The 24334-nt window shown below is 37.3% G+C and overlaps 1 protein-coding gene across 8 annotated transcripts in view; it reads left to right on the top strand.

Moving 5' to 3' along the window:
• LOC131030343 (twinkle homolog protein, chloroplastic/mitochondrial) overlaps window positions 1-24334 on the top strand; it is a 275817-nt gene that overhangs the window by 121139 nt on the left and 130344 nt on the right. For all 8 annotated transcript variants that reach the window (XR_009371605.1, XM_057961108.2, XM_057961107.2 and 5 more), the window contains 2 exons: window positions 22771-22902; window positions 23017-23078. Coding sequence is in view for 7 of the 8 variants with exons in the window: in XM_057961108.2 (XP_057817091.2) it covers window positions 22771-22902; window positions 23017-23078 (194 nt within the window). In the remaining variant the exon portion in view is untranslated. The remainder of the gene's footprint in view (window positions 1-22770; window positions 22903-23016; window positions 23079-24334) is intronic.

Here is a 24334-nt window from a genome sequence, read left to right as displayed (position 1 = left end):
GCCAGCCCTGTATGAAGTTCACCCAGCCAAGTATGATGTTCGCCCAGCCAAGAAAGTAATCAGGACGAATTCGCTGGACTGAAACACTAATTCGCTTGACAAAGGCGGATTGCTGACCAGTAGACAAAGATAGTTCGCTGTATGTGAATTGGTATTGAATGATTACAAATCAACTTGTATATATATGCCTTAATGCCTCCTAATAGATCTTAGGTCGGCCTTATTGTTTTGGCGCCAAGAATAGGATCAGACCTATAAATTACAAGTTACATTCATATAGGTCTTGTCCAATACAATTACAAGTTTCATATAGGTCTTGCTCAATTACAAGTTACATGTGACGCCCTATTAGGGCCAGACTTAAACAATGTTTAAATATCAAATTGAACCATCAATATGGCTAAGGCCAACATGCCACTTAGCCATCAAGTGTACTAGGTCGGTCCTAGAAGGATCCGACCTAGCTACACATCAACAGTAGGGACACGTAGTTGTGATGTCACTACCTTTTCTTCATTGAACCTATTTCAAGGTTATTAGGGGCCCATTGTAAATGCCAACTTGCATTACTTAGACCAATAGTGCAACATTATAAACTTGTTAGATTGACAAGATTGACAAGTTGCAAAATGTTGCCATTTGCATCTCCTGATGAATGAATGGTTCCACAAATTGCCTCAATTGTGCTTGCTCTTACAAAGGTGATATCTGTAATTTACCTAGCTGGTAATATCAACCAATGGTGCAACTCCCCGATCGACCATTTTGGCAAATCCTAAAACTGTGTGCAGGTCATTGATTTAAAGGAGCATCGATCAACGTCCTTTAAAACAGATTCATAATAAATAGATCAGGACCTGAAAGGGCGATTGAAGAGCAAGAGCTCTACCATTAAGAACTTCTCTGAGAATTCTAGCACCTATTCCCTGATCAAACTTGAAGTCATTCGTAGAAAGTGATCTCTAGTTCAAGTTATCTATAAACTATACATACAAACAAGCCCAATTCTGTCATCTGTATGATGCCATTTCTTCACCATGCTGTTCATTTATTTTTAGGAAAACTTTATGATTGGTGGGATAGTCTTGTTAAAAATAGTCCAGCAAATTCTAATGCCACTATTGATGAAGACAACACGGGGAGAGTACATTGCCTAGTTTAGCCCTAGCCAATTAAAGCTAGAATTGTTGGCACAATTCTGTATAGAAAGAGAAGACATAGGAAAGGAAGCTATAGGTATTCTTTATACCTTTAAATTATGTTATCTGGCCTAATTTAACGAATATTTTCTCATATATAAAAAATATGCTTATAGAGTGAAAGAATTGAACAATGCCACTCTTAAAAGACATTTTTTGTTATCTCTACCATGTAGAATGATGAATGGGTAGAAAGCTACATGGAAAAAGAGGCAAGGTCAATAACAGAGTACACATTAGCAAAATTAAAAGGCATTGTCCAGTAGAAACTCAGAAAACAATGCATCAAAAGCTTGTTAGGAAGCAATATTGATGAATGTAATTCCTTGTGCAATCTTAAAGGATTTTGCTAAACAACTCTTGTTTATGAAGATTAGGGATGTTCCAAATTCAATTGCCATTGCATAAATTCTCAAAGATCTGCATCCATACCAATTTCAAAATGGTCTTCTCCATTCACAATAAGAAAAGTCCTCTCCAAACTATGTCAAGAAAAGCCAACAAACTAGAGCCCAAGGCCATAAGCCATAACATTAATGAAAATCTTCCAAAAAATACAAAGCCGTTTACATCCATAATTGTTAGTTTAGAAAAGCTGGATACAAACCTCTGCCTCATGTTAAAAAACAGGTCTTCATCTCATAAAATCCCTTCTCATGTGCAATGGTCCTCATTATGCCATTGATTGCTTGGGAAAAAATCTTGTTGTTTCAGCCAAAGCTTTTACCAAGTACCCTCAAGCACAAGTGTCATGGATGTCATTAAAGCATCACAAGCAATTCAAAATCCAAAAGAACAATATTATGAGTTAGTTGAAATTTCAGAAAAATGTGCAATTATAAGAGATAGGTTAGTGAGAGAAAGAATGTTTACACATAGGGGAAAGGACCCATTTGAAAGCTGAGATGATAAAGAAGAAGATTCGATTTAACAGTTGATAAAAGACTAACTAAAAGCTATTGAACAAAAAAAATATTTTTTTTGAAAATAAAGATGTTTACAAAGATGCCCTAACAAGAGAAGAAAAAGCAGGCAAGCAACGAGCTTAGAAAATTGCAGGAAAAACCAGAAAGAGATCAGCTCGGAAAGGAGGTGAAACGTTAAAATCATCAACAGTTTGAGCATGAATGCAATGAGCTGGCATGGAGGAAAAGTTAGAAAAAGATGATCTCTTCAAAAGAAGAGGAATCAGAAACAAAATTTCAGGATTCAAACTCAGAAGAGGAGAAAGGACAAGAAAGAAAAAGCAAAGAAGGAGAAAATGTAATCATTTGATAACTTGACAAACTTTGATTTGAATATCACTCTAAGAAAATTAGATGCTATGAGAAATTAAATGGAAGAAATTGGGATTCTAGTTTTATTCCAAAAGACTAGCCTTGATAGAACAAATTTTATTTGCAGCTGATGAATGTAAAGGCTAGAAATAAGAGGAAGGCCAAAGATTGCTTCAACAACTTATTTTATTTATAATTGTATATATATTAGAATAAGTTTTGACTTTCTTGACTATAAGCCCTATCATCTGAATGCTTTTGTAGATTGTGTTTTTGCAAGATCTTTTGTCAATACCAAGCCATTCCTAATTGGTATTGGAAGAACAAAAGTAACAAAAGGTCTTTCTATTATGGGAGAGCCGCTCAAGACAGAAAGATATACTCAACATTTCCATTTCATTACTGAGGGACAATTATTTTTCATAGATTTCCTTGAATTCAATGTAATCGATAGTTGTGTTTTATTAGGTCATATTTTTCTTTGTAAATATGAGCTTCTTGTGCTGCACAAAACTCACATATATTCGAGAAATAATGGAAGATAGATAAAGATTTCAATCCTCAAGTTTGCTAAACATAAGCTGGAATGGGTAAAAGAATAACAAGGTTGGACCAAAGAATTCAAATAACATCATGAATTAAAAATACAACAGGAAGAACAGAGAAAGCAAACTTCCGAGACAAGATTGGAAAAGGATAGAAGATGATAGATTTGCCTAGATTAGGGGTAGATTTGCAAAATATGTTGTGACATGAATCCACTAAAATTTTGGACATCAACGCAAGAAGAATGAAATAAATATTAGACGAGTGTGCCATTAGCATTCCTCAGAATTTGCCTACCTGCTTAATGGAACTGAAGTATTAGAGATGGATGAACATTAGAAAAAAAGGCCATCGTCATGTCCAACATTTTCTGAGAACAAAAGAGCAAAACAGGCAAGAGTTACGAAAAGATTTTGTATAAACTATTCGCCTCTAAATGAAAAAATCATTCCTTTCTATTGTTTCATACTATTTAGTTCTGAAGTTATCAGAAGAACAGTAAACTGTAAAGTATATCCTAAATTTGCCTCCAAATCTAGTATTTGGAAAATTAAGATTGAAGAGACAAGTATAAGACAACATTTTTTGTACCACAAGGATTATGTGACACCAATCCTTTTGGAATCTTGTTTCCCTTCAACTGTAGGAAACATTCATCATGTGAGGAGTCATCACTTGCCGCTGAATCAGAGTTATTGAAACCATTACTAGTCTCAAGGAAGTTCACAATTTGTTTATCATCATTAAAAATCTGCCAGTGATCCCAATTATCCGGTACACTTGGCCTACAAATCAATTCAATAGCATAAACTTCTTGGGAAAATCATCATGAGGAATCAGTAGAGTCGCTGACTAAGCAAGTGAATCTGCCCTAGAGTTAAACTCCATTGATACCACCGAAATATTGAAAGAATCAAAATTTTCAATATTTTGCCAAACTAAATTCCAGTAATGTTTTAACTGGTCATTTCGAGTTGGGTAAATATTTCTGATTTGGCAAACTACCAACTTAGCATCTCCCCGTGCATGTAAATTTCTAATACCTTTTTTTCGAGCCACCTCCATACCTAGCAACAAAGATTCATACTCGGCAGTATTATTGGTATTAGAGAATTGAAGCTTGAAAGAATATGGGAGAATCTCACCTTGAGGGGAAATTAGGACAACTCCAACACATGAGTTGTCAGTGTTACAACTTACATCAAATTCTATTAACCATACCTGATTATCACTTTCTGGTACTGCAGGTTGTGAACTCAAAGCTTCATCGTTAAAAGAAATTGACATAAGCTCTGAATTTTCAGCAGAAGAAGAAATAGACATAAAGTCGTCTGTTGAAAGACTAGCATCATTACTGGAAGATTCAGATGTACTATATTATGATACTTCAACCCAATCTTCAGCAAACTCAAAACTTCATCAATACGTAAATAGTAGTTTCCCATACTAGATGACTCAAATAATATTTGAACTTTGTGATCATCTGATTTGACCACCAAAAACTTTACTTCCTTCTCAGGGAGTAATTTCTGCATCTCACCTTTGATAGGTATCCTAGCTTTTGACCAGTCCATGTTGATTTCACCTCCAACATCTTTACAAAAATTTCTTCCCAAAAGCATACCGTAGGAGGTTGGAACATCAGCTACTAAGACGGTCATCTTGATTCTCTTGTCAGGATATGTAGCAAAAGCGAACTGAGCTTCTTCAATTTGACCAATCAAAGGTACTTGTTTTCCATGGATAAGCATTTACCAAACGTCTTGGTAAGGGTAAGTCCTTAGGCATTAGCTACCTTAGCGGGCATTACATTATCTGAAGCTCTTGAATCTGTGACACAATTGCTCAATTTATACCCATTTATGAGAAGGGAAATATAAAAGGGTTCAATCCTCGCTGACACAATAGATGGGACAACAACTAAGTTGTTTTGAAAGACTACAGGTTCTTGAGGATTTTCTTTTTCTTTAACAAATTTAGCTAACCTATCAAACTGTTCAGGATTAGCTTTAAGGTATTCAACTTCTGACATTTGGATTTTTGTTTTCTTTGCATGATCAATAATGTCAAAAGGTTGGTATTGAAAATTAAATGAAGGAGTAGACACATCACTAACAAGTTTGGAATTAATTGACACATTCTTTGGCACATTAGACAGAGAAAGGTCAGGTGTACCTACTTGATGATTTGCAACCAGATCTTTGGGTAAAGTAGGCAAAGGAGTACCTCTCTTTGCAAGAGTTACCAGTAATTAAGGTGTATGCTTTGCTTTGGTTTTATCGCCAGACTGCTGATCAAGCTGGTTAGGAACTTGCGAACGAGTAAAAACTACAAATGCTTCACTCTCACGTTCTACTTCGGCTTCCTGGTACTTCAAAAACTAGATACTAGAGTTGCCAGATAATTCTCCTTCATCCTTCTGAAAAGAATTAACTATGTCTTCAAGTGGAAGATCTTCAATAACATCGTCACCTTGTTTGGTCTCATAATAACCCATTGAAGCATTAACAAGAGGTGCTTCGAGAGCCAATCTCTCGGGAGGAGGAGGCAACTTATTTTGGTTTCTAGCTGCATAGCTAGAAGCATTGTTTGGGTAGGTCCTTCGTGGAACATCTTGTATGGGGCAGGGAAAGATGTTTGAGAAATCTACTTTTTCAAAGCAAGAACCTCGTTTGCAAGTCTCTGTACCATAGAATCAGTAGTTCTTGCAGGAGAAAAACTTGAAGCTTCTTGAGAAGAAAAACTTACTTTGGTTTTGTTGGGATCTTTCTTAATCTGTCCTTAAGTGATCTTCCATTTCTACTGCTTGAGTATGAGCTATTGACAAATTTACCGGAGGTGTTCTCCTCAATAAGAAGCTAACTTTTGGCAATTGTGCATGTATAAAGAAACATTTTAAGTTTTCCTTAGTAGGCTGAGAAGTAGTGGAAATTCGGCTCTTTAATTTGTTGAACTTAGCCACAAAATCCCTCATAGGTTCAAATGGATCTTTCCTCATGGAAGTCAGTTGAGCCAAAAGAGCATGTGCATTGTGCATCTTCGTTTGGCTTAAAACATGCTTCAAATTGAGTCTTAAGAACGTTCCAAGTTGTAATTGTTTGAGGTGCCAGGTGACAAAACCAATCAGCAACAGTACTTTGTAAAGTCTCAACAAAAAGACGTATAGCTACATCTTCATATTCCACACCAAGAATCCCACATGCAATATGGAATGATGCAATATTTTCATCTGGGTGTTGCTTACCATGCCCAAAGGATTTGGGAAAATTTTCCTTGACCCTTGTGGAAGAGGATGAAGGGGTGGAGTTAAATTCAGAGGACCAACAATTTTTCCCCATGGTCTTAGTGCGGCCATCACAATAGGCTGTATTGGTTGAAAAGGAGGAATTACAAACCTTGGTACTTGTGGAATTACCAAAGGCCTTGGTGCACTTGAAGCTTCACTTGGAATAGGAGATCTCTGACTTGTAGGTGGAAAACTCCTTGTTCTTTGAAGAGAAGAACTTGCTTGCACAGGTAAGTAAGCAAAATGATGTTTCCATAGAAGTTCAAAGATAGGATCAACAACATCTTGATTTCTGGGCCCTTGAGTATAGCTTTGTCCAGCTAGAGTAGAAATTGGTTGTAGCTCGTGTCCCTAGTAGTGTTGCCAAAAATTTGTTTGGTGAAAATTTTGTAAACTAATGAAGGTTCACAAAATGTGTGTTGCACGATAGCACATGGGATGATATCTCTCAAAAGGCAAGATATAACCCCTCCTAATTATAAGGGAAGGCTCCCCCTTTCTACTGCAATTATTTTCTATTCTACGTACCTGCTAACTTTACACTAATCCAAGGTACAATAACAACTTAGTTCTATTCTTTCAGAACCAGTTACATCTAACTCTCTTTTAAGAATATATTTTCCCTTAACTTAAACAACTTGAAAACTTGCAGTAATATTAAGCTTATCTATCTGGGAAGTAAAGTGTCTGTGAAAGAACACAGTCTTCCGTTACTTCCACTTTTCTGAAAATGAACTAGGGACGAGAATTATGCACATTTAAGAACTCAAAGATTCTTTTATATACTGAACTCCTATCAACCACTGTAACCCAAATATATTTTCAGCTCAAAGACTTACAATATATTGAAAGTTCTTCTACTCTAACCGGATAATTTGTATAGCACAAAGACTATTTTTTACCTTTTCAATACAAATTCTTGAGATAACTTGTAAAAACTCAAAGACTTTAAGCAACCTTCTCTCAACTAATTTCTAATTTTTGAATTCCCAGAGTAACTCAAAGATTACTTGTAAAGACTCAAAAACTGATGCAGAGTCCTAGGATAGGTTCGAACAACACAACCTTACAAGGCTATCAAACACAACTAGGTATATATCCTTTTAGACCATGACCACACTTGGACCTAGATGTTCTCAATCCCTTTTGACAAACCAAACACCCCCCAATACACTTGGTGACAACTCAACATTGCAAGGAGACAAACTTGCTCATTAGACCTACTCCAACCATTCTTGATATATGAGCATTACAAGGTAACACTGGGACAATGGTTTGGGGACTTCAAAATCTTCCTTGGACAACTCCAAGAAACCAAAATGCACTCAAAGACCTGATACCCAACTCCTTGTATAGGTCAAACTGCTCTACAAGCCTTTTAGGCCTAGTAGTCCTACTTCGAGTGAAAATGGACTACAACTCACAAACTAATGGTTCTTGACATAAACCAAACACACTTCCTCATACCTTTTAGGGAGACCTAAAGCATATATCCAAACCACCATGGGATGCCTTGGACTGCTGTTGTCAACGTACAACAGTTGTAAAGACCTAATAGACCAATTAGGATACCTTTACAAAGCAAGTTGTTGATGTGTTCACTAGGCACATGCAAACTCAGAATAAAATACCAAAGTATCTTACCCTCTCTTGAACAAAATCTTTTGGTTGCTGAAGATTTATTTAAGGTTCATCCAAGAAAGACTCCAAGGTTTCGAATGTAGGATCTCTACGTGTGGATAAGCCTAGTTGGTCGTTGTAATTACTGTTTTATCAAAGGGCATTTATGGTTCGAAAAGACTCAACAATTGATTAGCAGATGGTATGCAGTAAAGGATTTTCCCTAATACTACTAAATGATTTTTAAAAAAAAAGGCAAAAGGTGAGGGTTTAGAGGGAATTCTAAACTACTCTAGCATGAATGGATGAAGAAACAATATGAGTGAAACTCAACTAGTTATAGCATCGCCATACATGAACAACTTTGCTAGAACTAATGCAATCTTCTAAGGATGTTTTAAGGTTTTCAAATCACTGTCAACCATAGACACCATCAATTGAATGCATATCAAGGGTTAAACAATAATCGAACTTAAACACTTTTAAGTGCTCCAGTTGACCACACAAGGCTCGCTTACAATCAACAAGGAAGCTAGTGGTATGGATAACGAGCTTCACAATGTATCAAATACAACATTCCATCATGAAATCTTATACTAAAATTATCATCAAAAGATTCAAGGATTGAGCTAAAACACCATAACTTCAATGTTTCATTAATCCATTGGCCAAATAACAACAATTCTTCAAGTCTAACTCTTGCTATTATTGCTCCCTCACTATTCACTATTACTATCAATTGTTAACTATTAACTGCTCTTATTCCTATTCTCATTATTAACCTTTACAAATGAAATGAGTGGAGCTTATATAGGGCTTCCAAATACAATGAAGTGCCGAGATCGAAAAGAGATTCCCTGGCCCGCCCCCTCCCCAGGCTTCGTTAAGCTGCTTTTGAACATCCAAATCCTATCAATGATGCGCCAATCATATTACGTAGATAATAACATGGGATCGCCTCCAAAGGGCTTAATCTCCGCCCCCCCTGAACTGAGAGCAGGAGAACCCTAGGCAAATGATTGCAAACCTCTGCTCGCTCGCCCTTACTCTAACAGGCGTACATTAATTAATTAAGGGTGGGTGATCGAATAGTCCTGGCGAATAGGCAACCTCTAGCAGGCATACATTAATTATGGACCGGTCAAAAGTGATCAATCAATAGAGTACTTCACCCACCCTACTTTAGATAGTTTGGTCTACCCCCGCCAAAAATAGATTGGGGGGGTTGTATCACGTACATTCCCTCGCAGTGCACTCGACTGCTGCCTCTATTCCAAATAAAGCCGCCTTCGATATGTGTCACCTTTCCTAGGGGGGCCTAGCCCCGTGCATAGAATAGCAAGGGTGGCCATCAACAACTATATGCGGGCACAGGAACCACATGGGCCACCTCCAACCTTATACCTTCAAGGGCCAAGATCTTGCCACCTAAACCCTAATTAGGGTTTGACACAAATAAAGACCCTATTTGGATAATCATCACCATGAATCAACCAATAAGAGAATAACACATGCTGACACGAAAATCGAGGAAGCATCCTCCAATAGGAATGCGACATGCCAAATGAGATCATAACAAAATTTCTTCTAGAACTTTATTTTCTTTCTCTTTCTCCTTCTTGGCATATTCGACGAATCTGGACATCATGCTTTCAATTTTAGAAATTGGAATCTCAGGTAGATTCTTCATACGTTCTTCTAGGTGAATCACCTCATCAAAGGCTGTAAGAAGTGAGACCTCCCATCCATGCTCAAGTTCTTTTGTTTTATCAATATGAAACATAGTGGTATGCATAAGATCCAACTGTTTTTCTGTGATCGGTCTACCTTCTCCTTGGAAGATAACCTTTATCTTTCTTTCTAGTTCTTGAATGTCCACATCCACTTCAATTTCCATTCTTTTGTCAAGAATGATACACATTACCTCAATGATCTTGTCATGAATAGGATGGATGGTATCTTCCACTTGGTTACATCTATTACTCACATCTTCAAAAAAGAGTTTCTTTATTTGGAGCAAGGTTGACCACTGTAGCAGATTAGGGGTTGATTCTTTCCTAATTATCCCTTCTTGTGCCAGCATCTGTCTAGGTGCCTTCCTTATTGTTTGCAAAACAAGAATGATGACGTCCTCAGTATGGACAAAGCCATCGACTGTCATCGTGAGTTTATGAACTATCTCAAGAACTCGAATGGCTCTTCCAAGTATTTTCATCATATTCCTTACAAATTCATTAGCCATTGTGAAAGATTTACTGATCCAAGCCTCTAGAAGTTGTCCTGAATTTCACATTTTCTCCATGTGATCAACTGACTCGATGGGAAGAAAAGGAGGTGGTGTGGTTGCTAGACTTTGATGTCTCAAAGGCTGCTGAAACTGCTGAATATAGCTCCTCCATGTCCAATCTTTTGTTCTTTTCTATATTGGCTTTTAGCTTCTCATTTACTGCTTTTATGGATTCAGTGGCTTTCTCCATGGCTTGCTCGGAAGTGAGTGGACCCAAGTCGAATGTCTCCAAATCATATTCCTCTGCCAAGATCTCATCTTCATACTTATCTGCGGTGGGAGTGGCAATCTCTATCCTTCTGGAACCTGTATCATCCCTTATTATCTTAGACATCTTTGGAGCTTTCCTTTTCCCAATGACCTCTTGAGATCCATTTAAAAGACTATATAAATCAAATGCTTGTTGTTCTTCTTCTTCTATCACTTCTTTGGTAAGCCTTTCTTTGAGCCATTCGGGAATGGAGGACCTTCCTTCTCTTACTTGTAATTCTTCAGGTGGAGGCTCATTCCTCGGAGGAGAGGTTACTTCATTATTATCCTCTTGTTCTTCATCATCACAAATCTGAATATGAAGGGCTGGATGTGATGAATCTTGAGACATTCTTCCTTGTTCTTACTTGTCATTCCTGTCATTCTGTATTGTTGACTCTATTGATTCATCTACTTTGTGGACTACACTTTCATTTCTTCTTTGATCTTCTCCTTGATCTTCTTTCTCATGTCTAGAAGAAACGCTGGGAGGTTGATGAAGATTTGTCTTTTGCTTCTTCTTGGAAGTTTCCTTCTTTCCTTGTTCATTCTTTCTCTTTGATCCTTTTGAGTGTGAAGTATTCTCACTCACACTTACCCTTTCCCCTTCTTCCATCCTTGTCTCTAAGTTGAAAGTCATGATCACATCTTGCTCCTTTAGCTTTTGATGTTAAATATCTACCCATCTTTGTGTGCAAGCTAAAATGGGATCCATCAATTCTCTTAAATGTTTGACTTCCTTTTCATCCCAATTGATCTTTATTCTTTTGTCTGCTTTCTCATAGGTAGATTAGATGTATCGACTGCTATCTTGTGCTTGGTCGACCACTCTATATATCTTGCATCTTCTGATTAGGTCGAGGGGCATCCGAGAGTGCATCTTCTTTCTTATCTCAAAGTCATCTTGCGTTTTCATCGAAAAGTCTTCTACTTGAGACAAATGCCGGTACTTCCTTCCAGCCATCTCTTCTACATTACCATGAGGATCAAAATTTTCTCTAGAAGCAAATGGTGTAGATAAATAGAGAGATAATTCTAGCTCGACACTTTCAGCTGCTTGATGTGAAGGACAAACTTCTATTGAATTCCCAAGTGTAATGGAATTAGTGATGACAGGTCCATGTTTGTACCTCAAGGATTTAGTACATGCTAACAATTGCCTTCTCACCTCAAGGATATCCTTGGATCCTTATATATGTGAACTTGGGAAATTGAATAAATCACACCCCATATTGCTTGATTAGGTCTTTCGCATCTTGAGATAACCTTTGATGGATTCCTCCTTGTAGGGTCCTAGTGATATGCATCGTGAAAGTATCATTGACCAATCTATAATGTTGTTTAGGTGGATGATGCAATATCTCATAAGAATCACAAACCCTTATCTCTCTGGGCCCTCTTCCAACTCGACCTCTATATGGTAACCCCGCATATTCATAGCTCCTTGCTAAAGATTATATGATATATGACCTCATGTGAAATGACTTAGTTGGAATCAACCTTCTCAACTACACATCTAGGCAATTACTAATGATCCTTGCCCAATTAATCATTCCCTGCCCTTGAATAATAATTTGAATGAAAAAGAACATCCACTTGTCAAAGCAAAAGGCTTGAGGAGTTCCTATAACTCGACCAAGCAAAGTGATCAAATCTCCGAATTCTTTTTGAAAATCCATGCAATGTGGCCCATTGGGAATCTTGTTAAGGCGAGGTCTACTCTTTTGCAACCAATCCCTATTGATGATTGATAGGCATGTGTTAGGATCATCCTCATAAATTGACTTGGCTCCTTCTAGACTTCTATAGATCATGTTTCTATGCTTTGGTAGATGGAAGGCTTCACTTATGGCTCTCTCTGATAGGTACGCAAGAACAATTCCATCCTTTGCCACGATCGTCCTTGAGTGTGAATCATAATGCTTAGCACACTCGATCATCAATTCATGACATCTAACTGCAGGAGGGAAGCCGTTTGGCTTGATGATGCCGCTCTCTATTATCTTCTTGGCTATAGGTGACGGTTTGCCGATGTATGGTGCCTCATGAAACTTCTTCACGTCAAAATTGACAAGGTTTGTGTCCCCAATGTTGCTCCATCGGGATGTAATCTTGGTTTCCAAATCATCACTCTTTTGGTCTTCTTTGATAAGAGCTTGCCTTGATGACGATCCACTTGCCTTAGGCGCTGCCATGATTTACCTATTAGAGGTGGTCAAGTTAGAATCTTGATGAATTATTAATGCATTAAGACCTATAAACTGAACCTTGCATCAAATATGAAATTCGTTACTAAAAGGTTCTAATTGACTTTGACAAAAATCATTAATAATGCAAACTAGACCACCTCCTGCTTTTAAATCTACCTAAAAGATGGAGTTACCTTTGATTTAAGCACTTTATCCTAAAGAAATCTGATTAATGGCGACTGCTGATATTCAAGAATTCGCTGTCCTTTCAATCTCTTGCTGTTTAAATGATGAACTTCACCTATCAATCTGCTAGACTTCGATTTTATTGATATCTTCTTATTTGATTTGCCTTGCTAATGATTTAATTTTGCTCCATTGAATTCAAAATCTGCTGACTGCTAAAATAGTTCACTCAATCTGCTTATCAAGCTCGCTGATGATAGAAGATAAATGGTTTGATTTGATTTTTTAAAAATGATCTTGATAATGTCTTTATATATGCGATATGCCTTATGAAACAAATAGGCCGACTTAGTGAAAAATAAATATCAATTAACCTTTCATGATGGCTGACTCTTCATTTTAAGTTTCCTTCATTGAAAATCGAAATTTTGAATATAATTTAGCGCCAAACTTTTTGTATCATGCGATTCTGCTTAAGAACTTGATCAAGGTTCATACATTTTGATTAAGCATTGATTTTGCTCAATGTCCTCCTTAAGGACACGTCCTATATGGTTTTTTCGCTCTTTGTCCTCTCAAAGGACAGGACCTATAACTAATTCGTTGACTATCCTTGATGAAGGCGAGGCTCTTGATGTATATTTCGCTCTATGACCGCCTTAGGGACACGCCCTATAATCAAAATTTGCTCACCTTCCTTTTGAAGGACAAGACCTATATTCAAAATTCGCTCCATGTCTATCCTGAGGACACCACCTATAAACTTGCTTTAGGCAGCCCCTTAAAAATGTGTGCTTTATCAAATCGCTTCATGTGTTTGATGATCAAACTGAAGGCAAGGACTTCACCTAATGTCTTCTTCAAGGACAGGTTCTATAATAAGTGAATTAGCTGCGTGACCGCCTCAAAGATAAAACATATCAATCACTTCTCTTTGTGTCCTCTTCAAGGACAGGCCCTATAAACAAATTCGCCCTTCGTCCTTGCTAAGGACAAGATCTTTATCTTATTATTTCGCTCTCTGTCCTTTGTGACGACAACTCTCAAGAAATGGTTCGCTCTAGGATTGCCTTAAGGACAAGTTTTATAATCAAACTCGTTCCATGTCCTTCCCAAGGACAAGACTTATATGTTGAATTTGCCCATTTAAGAAGACAAGTCCGAAATGAAGAAGCTCGCTTCATGTCCTTCTCAAGGATAGGACCTAAATCCAATTTCGCTTTATGTCCTTTGTGAGGACAAGACCAAAAGATAAACTTCTCTCACCGACCTCCCCAAAGACAAGCTCAAATCGTTCCATAACCAGCCCAAGGACAAGTTTCAAAACATAGTTCGCTCAATGTCCTTGATGAGGACAAAATCAAGATAGACAAAATTCGCTCTTGACCTCTCTAGGGACAGGACCTAAATGACAAAATTTGGCAACTTACCTTATGACCTTTACCAAGACATGACTTGAAACTTACTACTTCATCAACTTAAAAGCAACATCAATTCTGCCCTCTAAGAACATTTCTATAAGAAATTCAGTCTGAGGCCTTCGGAAGGATGGGACCTACAGTAGAATCTCGCTCTATGTCCTCTCCAAGGACATGACTTAAATACCATCTCTTCACTGAAAGATCAAATCAAGGACACAAGTCAAATTCGCTCTAAGACAACATCAAAGACAAGGCTAGAAAGTGCGCTCCAAGACCCTTGGAAGGATAAGGCATGAAATTCGCCCTTGGACCTTCAGAAGGGCGGGACCTAAAATAGAATTTCGCTTTAAGCAATGATGATTGCTAACTTAGCCTGATCTGATCTATGCTAACCCCCTAAACTCACTCATTCCATCTTGAAAGCAAAGAGAGGCAAGACTAGACAAAAAGAAAAACCAAAAAAGAGGGGTCCCCATTTTGATGGGGCGATGTGTGATATGGTCACAACACAAGTGTCTTCAAAACTATTCACCCAACCCAACCACCACGTGGAACACTTCCAACTTGTCTCCAAACCATCCAATCCACCATTCAACAATGTCTAAACCTCTTAAATTTCCTCCACACTCAAATTACAATCAAAACCCTCTTTTTCACTTTCTGTCACATAGGGATGCCAGACTGATTATTGCATTTTTGAGTTGGCTAACTTCATTGCTCACTCTGCCACCACCAAAACCGTACAATGGACCCCTAACTCCATACTTTCACCAAGTTTCAGCATCTGCTGTTGGTGGAGTACGAAGCTATGGGCATATTTGTACAAAAACCCTAGACAATGAGGGTTTCAGACCTTCTGTGACTAAAAAATCAATATCTTTGCTTAGACTTGATGAAATGAAGCCTAACCAGGTTCAAATGAAAGGTTATTCACCAAACTATTCAACCATGCCCAGGTTAGTCCATTCCCTATCCGTACAATGCCGTACAAATTGACTGTTACAAGAAAACCGTGAAAATGCAGTGCAAAACCAACAATATCTTATTGCCAATATCCAAATTTCAACCAACAACCATTGCCTCGGTTTGAGGGAGGCACATATAGCCTTATTACAATTAACCAACTGGCTATAACTGATTTTCAAATCAATTAGCCTTTGGAACAAGTGTTTATCCTAATTTGACAAGAAAAAGTGCAAAAGTCATTAATACACTTTTCCAACTTTTACAATTTTGAATTCTACTTAACCAAACCTCCCTAAACACTTCATGAACATCACATATAGGCCATTTATGGCTTACAAACAAGTTTTACATTGGTTCCACCCATATTCACTCTTAGGGTGTTATTGACCAACTAGGTCCTAATTTCTTACAAATGAACCATTGGCACGAAGGCCTTACAAACATGGAGAGAACAATGAAAATTGGTCCTTATGACCTTATTACACACATATAACCTCTGAGAACACAAAACAAACTCAAGACCTCAATAGGTCCCTATGAACCCCTAGATGCCCCTGCACCAAAAACTCTTCAGTATTCAACACCAATAACTATATCCAACTTTAATCATTCAAGAACATATGATACCAACGACATAAGAACATTCATACCACATAAAAGATTGTATTCAAAACAAAGTTTCAATGCCTAGCTCTCCTCTTTCTTGATTAAATTACAAATTTACAAATTGATCACCAAGTCTCAATTTGCTCTTTACTTTGACAAAGTTTTGTTGTATAAACAAAGATGGAAAAAAGATCCTTATTACAATAATAACCCTCATATATATAGAAGAGGGGTACATCATGAAAATAGGAAATTATAACTAATTCTAAGTCAAAAGAAGAGTTCAAATTGACTTAGGACTTGTGCACTCAACAGGTGCACACGAGCAATTTGAAATGACACCTGAAGTGTCAATGGATAAAATAAAATGCCACTAGGAAAATCATGAAAATGACTAAGTGTCATTTTCCCTAAGTTGAATCTCGTTTCTGGAATTTCTCGAACTTCTGCAAAGCATGCTTCATGTGAACTCCATTGGGCCCCTAGGTATTGCTGGTGATGACCTTGACCCTAGTGATGGAATCTTGTAAGTCAATGCAACACTTTTTGTGTTTCCTTAAAATAGTATCCAGAAAATACAAGACGAATTGGAGATCAACCAATTTATCAATTGAGGATAAAGAGAAATCCTCCCTATCAACTTCGGTGGTCACGAGCAAGTGAAATTCTTTGATGATTTCATCCTCATCAAACACCTTTTCATTCTCATCAAGAAAGGCACATGGAATCTCAAAGATTTTTGCTGCAATCTCTTTCTTCGTATCCACACATTCTTTTAGGGCCTTCCTCATATCCTTGACTAGGCACTCAAGAATATTCATCTGATGTTCCAAGGCCTCTCGTTGCTCAATGTACATGCGCCCGTGAAGGAAGGACACCATTTTGAATGAGATCATCTGAATCATAATCTTCAAACTTCAACCAGGCTTCAAAATCCTTCTCTTGTGTTTCAAGCTCCGGGAGAAGACTTCTATGGCGTTATCTACCTTTGCCCTCACTGCATCAAGGTTGCTGACGATGGTGCAGGCTGAAACTAAGAGTCGTGTGCCTTGACTCAACACTCGATCCATCCATTCTCCTACAGCTCTGCTTCGGGATGCTGCTTGCTCACCCTTTTAACAACCTATTCGTCCAAGGATGAAGCTACTGGTTCAACAACTTCTGAAGACTTGGTCACTTTAATAAGAATTGAGGTGAGTTTCTCAATTTGTGCTTTGAGCTGATCTTTCTTGACCTTATCTTCATCGTACCTTGCAACGAGAGCTTCCAAAGCTGATATGGCATCACTTGAAGTAGAATCATGAGTTTGTTATCCCAACTTAATCCTTTGAATGACATAGTTTGAATCTGGGACTTGACCAATAACTACATTTGGAGGAGGAATAGCTATAGTCTTGGGTTTGAGAGGAACAAGTTGGCTGAAATCAAAATCTTCAGGAGAGACAACTTGCTTCTTTCTCTTTGGCATTTTAGACATCAACCAAGGTGGTAAAGTTGAATCATCATTTTCACCTGCTACCACATCCTGAGAGGGATTGATAGAATCTTGAACGGTGGTGGTTACTATAGGTGATGTCATTATAACAACATGGGAAGGATTTTCAAGGGATAACTCGTTAGATCTAGGAGCCGATTCATTCATGAATTTATCAAAATCATCCATCATAGTTGCAGACACTTTAGATGAAGTAGGAAAAGCTGAGAGGACATTCTGAATATTGTCATGAGGAGTGTCTAGGGTGGACTCACTAGCACTAGTGGAAGAAACATGGATAACATTTGTAGGAGAAACACAAGTAACCACTGGAGGCTCGGGCTCAGAAGTAGAAACAAGAACTTGTAACATAGATGAAGAAGGAAATACTTGAGGTAAATATTCATCTGCTTGTAACAACTCTTCTTCATTAAGTCTACCTTGTTCTTGATCATCTTCTTGCTCTTCTTCCAATTGATCAACATCAATCAGTTCTTCATCGGGATGCTCATCCTCCTCTTGTTCATTTGGTGCTTTAGATTCCTCTGTCTCATGAACATTAGAGCTCAAGGGCTCTCCTTAAGCTTTTCCTTTCCTAGTTCCTACTGTGAACTTCAATTTGGGAGCTTTGGTCGAAGTAGTGGGATCTTGTTTATTCTTGGTTCTAATTTTTGATCTTTTTCCCATTGGGCTAGCAGTGTTATAATCGGAACTAGAAGAGAAGGGTTTCATTGGAACACCATGCAGGGTCAACCATATATTGGTATTCATAAGAATACTTTGGAACCTTGTTCCTCTCATACATAAGATCTAAGATGTCCCCATCTTCCTCAAGATCATCAAGAACATCAACAAGACCAAAGTTTTCGACTGTTAACCGACAATAGTCAAGTTTTTTCACATCATGCTCAGACCTGCAATCAGCCCAAACATCTTCAATTCAGTGCACATGAACATATGCCTTCTTCAGTTTATTTCTCATTCCTCTGTAGTCAAAGTCCTTCGTAGCTTTGAAGAACCTCATGGTAACTCTCCTCATCTCCTCTTCCATTTCTTTGGCTTTGTAGATAGAGTTTATGGAATATCTACCAATGGTAAGAGAGAACTTCAAACCTGTCTTATGAGAACCTAATTAGGCCTCATGCATTGCATTCATTTAACGAGCTAGCTCCATCAATACAATCTTATCGGAAGGGTACCTAGGGAGCATAAAAGGCTCACCAATGAAACATCCAACCCTGAGGTATGCGAAGGTTGGGAATTGGAGGAACAAGCATCCATATTGGTTCACCACCTCCCAAGCATGATCAGATACTCGTTTATTATACAAATTCTTGTTCAACATAACCATATAATAATCGAAGAATGCATCATTTACTTTCCGGAAATGACTATGACTATGAACCAACTGGGAATAATATTTATGTACCTCAATCTGTCTCCTATCACTAGCTGTAGACAACCCAAGGAAATGTCTCATTGAAGCCGTAGCGTACACCGAGTATGAAGTCATATAGAACTTGTGTGCGGTAGGTACCTTGGTGAGCTACTCGTAGATAGCATCACTGATCTGTTTTCTCCAAAATATCTTCTCTTTATTTTGCCTGATCACATGAATGTATTGATACATCCATTTATAGAAGGTATTGAAGGTAGGAAGACCCTTCACCCTACTCAAGAGAGTTATCAAATCATTGACTTCTTCAATGAAGTCACATCTAGGAAGAGTTTCCGACCATCTTGCAATGGTAGGTCTTAGGGTTTTCAGCCAATTATCATTCATGTTCTTTCTGCACTTGTCAGAATTTCTATCAAAATAGGCTATAGCTAATTGCATTGTGATATTAGAATACTTCTCAATACTGTGACACTTGAAGATAGAATCAAAGAATTCCTCATCAAGCCTAATCAATTTCTTCCAAGTTTCATCCTTCACACTTCTATTGAAAGGATCAAAGTGATTCTCAACTGCCATCACGAACTTAGGGTCTTGAGCAAACATGGGGAAGGCTGCTACTAGGTGGATACCATTGTTGATGATGGATTCCATTTGATGGTAGGAAGAAGACTACTCAATCCTCTTTAGAAATCCAGATAGGTCCACATGACCTATTTCCGTATCTCTAATATGATCAATATTGGATGTGACTGAAGAAGGTGGAAAGATCGGATGGGGGTCCTGCTTCTTAAATTTCATTGCCTTCTTGTTTGGGGAAGCCTTTGTCATTTGTGTGATAATAACACTGAGAAAAAGATACTCATTAGTATTATAATGATGCATTTAATCAACCAGTTTGTTCATCTGAATTGAGCAATCTTTGAGAAAATGATATATTCAGGACATTAGGGTTACCAAAAACCCCTCTTGAAAACTTGAGAACTTCAGAGTAAATTGAATATAAAATCTCGATTTACATGTGTGCATTAAGCGAATTTCAAGTTTAAAAGCTTGAAAAATTCACTTTAGAAAAAGTGCGAATCAAGGTGTAATTTGGGTTTACACTTGGTGTAATTTGGGTTTCTAAACCTGAATTACACTTTAAAAAGCGTAAATACAAAAAAGGTGTTGGGCGGGGTTACAAACCTGCCAAGCACCAAAGGAAAACAAAATAGTGCAAATAAAGTGGAAGGCGGACATACCAACCTGTTGAACACCAAGGAAAAAAGGAATACCAGTAGGTGTTTGGCGGGGTTACAAACCCGTCGAACACCAAGTTTTGGTGTATGGCGGGTTTCCAACCCTGCCAAACACCAAGTGTTTCTCTTATATGCAGTGAAAGGGCAGTGGTGGTGGACGGGGTCGCAGACCCGCTACACACCACTGTGGTGTGGGACGGGCTATGGCCCAACCCAACACCACAATGGTAATGCATAGCAAAAGGAATGACTGTGGTGTGTTTTGGGGTCATTGACCTGTCACACACCACAATGACTGTGGTGTGTGGCGACCAATGAACCCGCAAAACATACAACACAAAAAGTGATAATCAAAATATATGAAATAAAAAATACAGTGCGTGGCGATGGTCGTTGACCACCATGCACCACCATGTGGGAATTACAGTGAGAAGATTTAAACGATACAAAATTGAAAGGAAAAACGACGTAAATAAAAATGGTTTCTAAAACCCTAGAAATCCAGAGGAAAAATACGTACCCGGATTTGAAAATGTGAAAATCTTCTTCTCTCGTAATTTTGAGCAACCGATAATGAATTGAATGAAGATTAAAATCACCAAAGAAAGCTTTAAAATCAGAAGAAAGATTCCTATTTTGAAAGTTTCAAATGGGTAATTAATATCTTAAAGTATAATAAATATGTGCATATCGGGTTTGTAAACCTGATTTGCACATATAAGGTGTAAATCGGGTTTACAAACCTGATTTGCACCTTAATGGGCAAAATAAAGTAAAAGAGGTGTAAATCGGGTTTGTAAACCCGATTTGCACCAAAAAGGTGTAATTGGTGTAAAATGGGTTTACAAACGTGATTTGCACCAGAAAGGTATAATTGGTGTAAATCGGGTTTACAAACCTGATGTGCACCACAATATCACACTTAGTGAAAATGGAAAGTAAGAGGGAAAAAGGACTTACGACGACGTAATGTCTCCTAAAGCATGAATTGAGCATCAAAACCATAAATGAGCACAAAATTTGTGGGGTACCCTCAGATTCTCGTAGAACAAAAATCGAGGATAACACTATCCAATGGATAGAAGGAGAAGACAATCTTGTTGCAAATGCTTCGACAAGAGAATTTACAGCAGCAACCACTGTATTTTTGGAACCAGAGAATGAATCCACTTTGTTAGCACAAATAAAATAAAGTCTATTGGACAGCTGGTACTTAAATAAATGGTTAGATGAATTGAAAAGCCTAATTTAAGATTGTTGGATTCATAGGACAAATAGATACGATCATTTAATTCTACAGGAATGTGGTCTTTTTGATGCTCCTGTTTCTATACAAACAAGAAGTTTCTGCTTGTTTGATCTTTATTGAAGAAGATTAAATGTCATATACTGACCACCACAATTGAGGATAAATCTAAATCAAGTTTCTAGACTCGGTTTTGTTAGTAGATCAACTTCTGGCTCATATTCATTTGAAGACCATGCAGATGGTATTGGAAATCTGAAAGATTAAATGTTGGAAATGTTTAATAAGATCAAACTAGGATTCTCAAGCCATATCAGTGAAGGATTCGGTGACTAGGAGCAGGAACTTGAAAATTATAATCTTCGAAGACTTGAATTTGATCCTTTTGGTTGGATTTGGCTACTTGAAGTAATCATTTCACATGGACATGCCGAGATACGATCAGCATTAGTTGTAGCAAATAGAATGGGACTGGATAGCACACAGAATCTTTAGAAGAATAAACTTCAATTTTATGCTTGTGAGGAATGAGGCAAGGGACCTTTAGTGCATGCCACTAAAGTTGTGATTGGACAGAAATAGGAGTACAAGACCACTACCATGTGTCGGTTGTGTTGTGAATAAAGTTAGGACCTAAGAGTAGTGGAAACATAGTAGACATTACCACTATCTATGCAATTGTTCTTTTCTCCCATTCACAAGGAACTTTTGTACATCTGCCTCTCTTAGTGTGTTCTCTTCGAATGATTGCTATAGTTCAAGCATATTTGTTTTGGTTTGTGGATCTTTTTGCATCCTTCCTATAAATGTTAGGAGTCCAAGAGTATTTGGCATTCGGGACAGAAAGAACTAAAGTCTTAGAGTTCAAGAGATGTATTGTCTTAGCTTGCACTTTCAACGCGATCTGGCTACTCAGAAGTTTGTTTTAGATCTAAGAAAGTCCTTATCGTCTTGATTAGATAAAGTATTTGTAATGCATTAGAATCTTTGAAAAATTGAATAAAATTATTGACAGTGTCATTCTCAATATATTTTGTGTGTATTTACGATTTTATTTATAAATTATTTTTTTATATGGACAAACACAAAATCCAATTTTTTTGTATTGGTGGTACCCAAACCGAAACTGGTAACTTAGATCAAAAGAAATATGAGGGAAGATAAATACTCTTCGTTGCCAAACCTTTGAAAGTAGATGCCTCTAGTTTTGAACTTGAGCACATTGTCAACATCATTCTTTTTTCTTTTCAAGATGTTCTCAATTTCCCAAGGGGCACTACCCTCTACAAGAAGTTCCTTTGAATGGAGAGACTCAATGCATGCTTTTGTAGTAGTTTCGAACTTTACTGCTTAGTTTGTTTGCCCTCATTATGCTAACTCCTGAAATATGAAGTTCTCTTTTTTCCTTATATATTGTAGTTTTTCCTGGGTACCTTATATTGTCATTTAAGGAAATGCTTGAATTCAAGAAAATGACAAGTATTATTGAAAATGTTATTTGTTTGAGTTCCCTGACTTTGTGTATAAACCAATCTGTTTTACCTGTTGTCTTAATGCACTCTTAATATAAATTCTGTGTAGGTGGTTCCAGGGGAGTTAACCATTGTCACAGGAGTTCCTAATTCAGGGAAAAGTGAATGGATTGATGCTCTCTTGTGTAATTTGAACCATCATCAAGGTTGGAAGTTTGCGTTGTGTTCCATGGAAAACAAGGTTTGGGTTACATGTCTGATTTTCTTAGCAAACATGACTGTAAAATTTTAATAGTTTTATGTTTGAATGACTATCAAGCAAATGGTTTCTTATTTTTGAAGTACCTTTACACAGGTTGCAGATCATGCAAGGAAATTACTTGAAAAGCACATAAGAAAACCTTTCTTCAATGTTAAGTATGTATCTTCATGGTGCAATTATGATGCTGTGTTTCACTCTGATTACACTAATAAAATACCATTTAAGCACATTGTTGTTGTTCATTCTAAATCTTCAGTTTTTTTGTGGGCGACACACTTAACTGTTGTGATTGTGTTGGAAATTGAGAAATCAAAAAAATATGTCTCAGAGCCATGTCCAACATTTACTTAAAAACCTTTCTTCGATATAAATTATGTATCTTTATCATGGAATCAGTTTGCTATATTTCAATTTGTTATACTAATAAAATACCAAATCAGTACTTGGTTGTATTTCATTTTAAATCTTGAAATTTCATTTGGTGTCTAATTTGACTACAGTAATTGTCTTATGTTGGCCATTTAGAAATCCGAGAAATGTAACGGGTGTCTTGAATGCACTAGCATTTTACAACTTTCCCGTCTTGTGCAATTGGTTTCATATCATTTTCAATGTGAAATGTCATGGTCAATGCAAAGCATTAATTTGATAATGGTAGCTATCTTGAATTAAGTTACAGTGCTATCAAAACCAAAAATTGTTTACAACCTTGTGCAATTGATTGAATCAGATTCAAGGCATGAAAACTTAATCATCAATACAAATTTTAATCCCTATTTGTTTTGGGATAAGCAACAAATGTTATTTTTAGATCAAAGTTTTTCCTATTCTATAACAAACTTAAGTAAGTTGGAATTTTTCTTTGTCTATATAGAAAAGAAAGAGAGAAATTAATTATTTTACCATCCTCAATTGACGAGGAATCGGTCTAAGGGATGGGAATGGACATTAGATTATGATTATCAAAGAATTGAAGGAAAAGCAACCCTAGATTGAATGTCAGATCATCAAAGAATTGGAGCAAAAACGACTCCAGACTTGAACAAAATGCAATAAAGCAAGAAAATAGGACAAATGAATTATCCTGAAAAGGAGAACCCACAAACTGTTATTAGTACAAATAGAAGTCGAGGGGGAAGAGATTAACAAAGCAATGGAAAAAGAATTCTTACACATGTTGGAGGAGCTCATGATATTATCATTAATCACTAAACGAGTACCAATCTAGAGTGTACGAATGCTTGTTGTGAAGTCTTGGTTTAAGATAGAGAAACCTAGGAGGTTGAAAATTTTGTTCCAAGTGTGTTGGACTCCATGGATGCTTGAAGTTTTTGGGGGCTTTTCTCTTTTTTCTCTTAATTTTCTCCATACAAATTAATTACATTACTGAGTGTCTTTACATTCTAGAACA

This window comes from Cryptomeria japonica, chromosome 1 (assembly GCF_030272615.1).
Source record: "Cryptomeria japonica chromosome 1, Sugi_1.0, whole genome shotgun sequence".
NCBI classification, from domain to species: domain Eukaryota; kingdom Viridiplantae; phylum Streptophyta; class Pinopsida; order Cupressales; family Cupressaceae; genus Cryptomeria; species Cryptomeria japonica.
The sequence above is the reverse complement of the archived record's forward strand: the minus strand, read 5'-3'. Positions and strand labels throughout refer to the sequence as shown.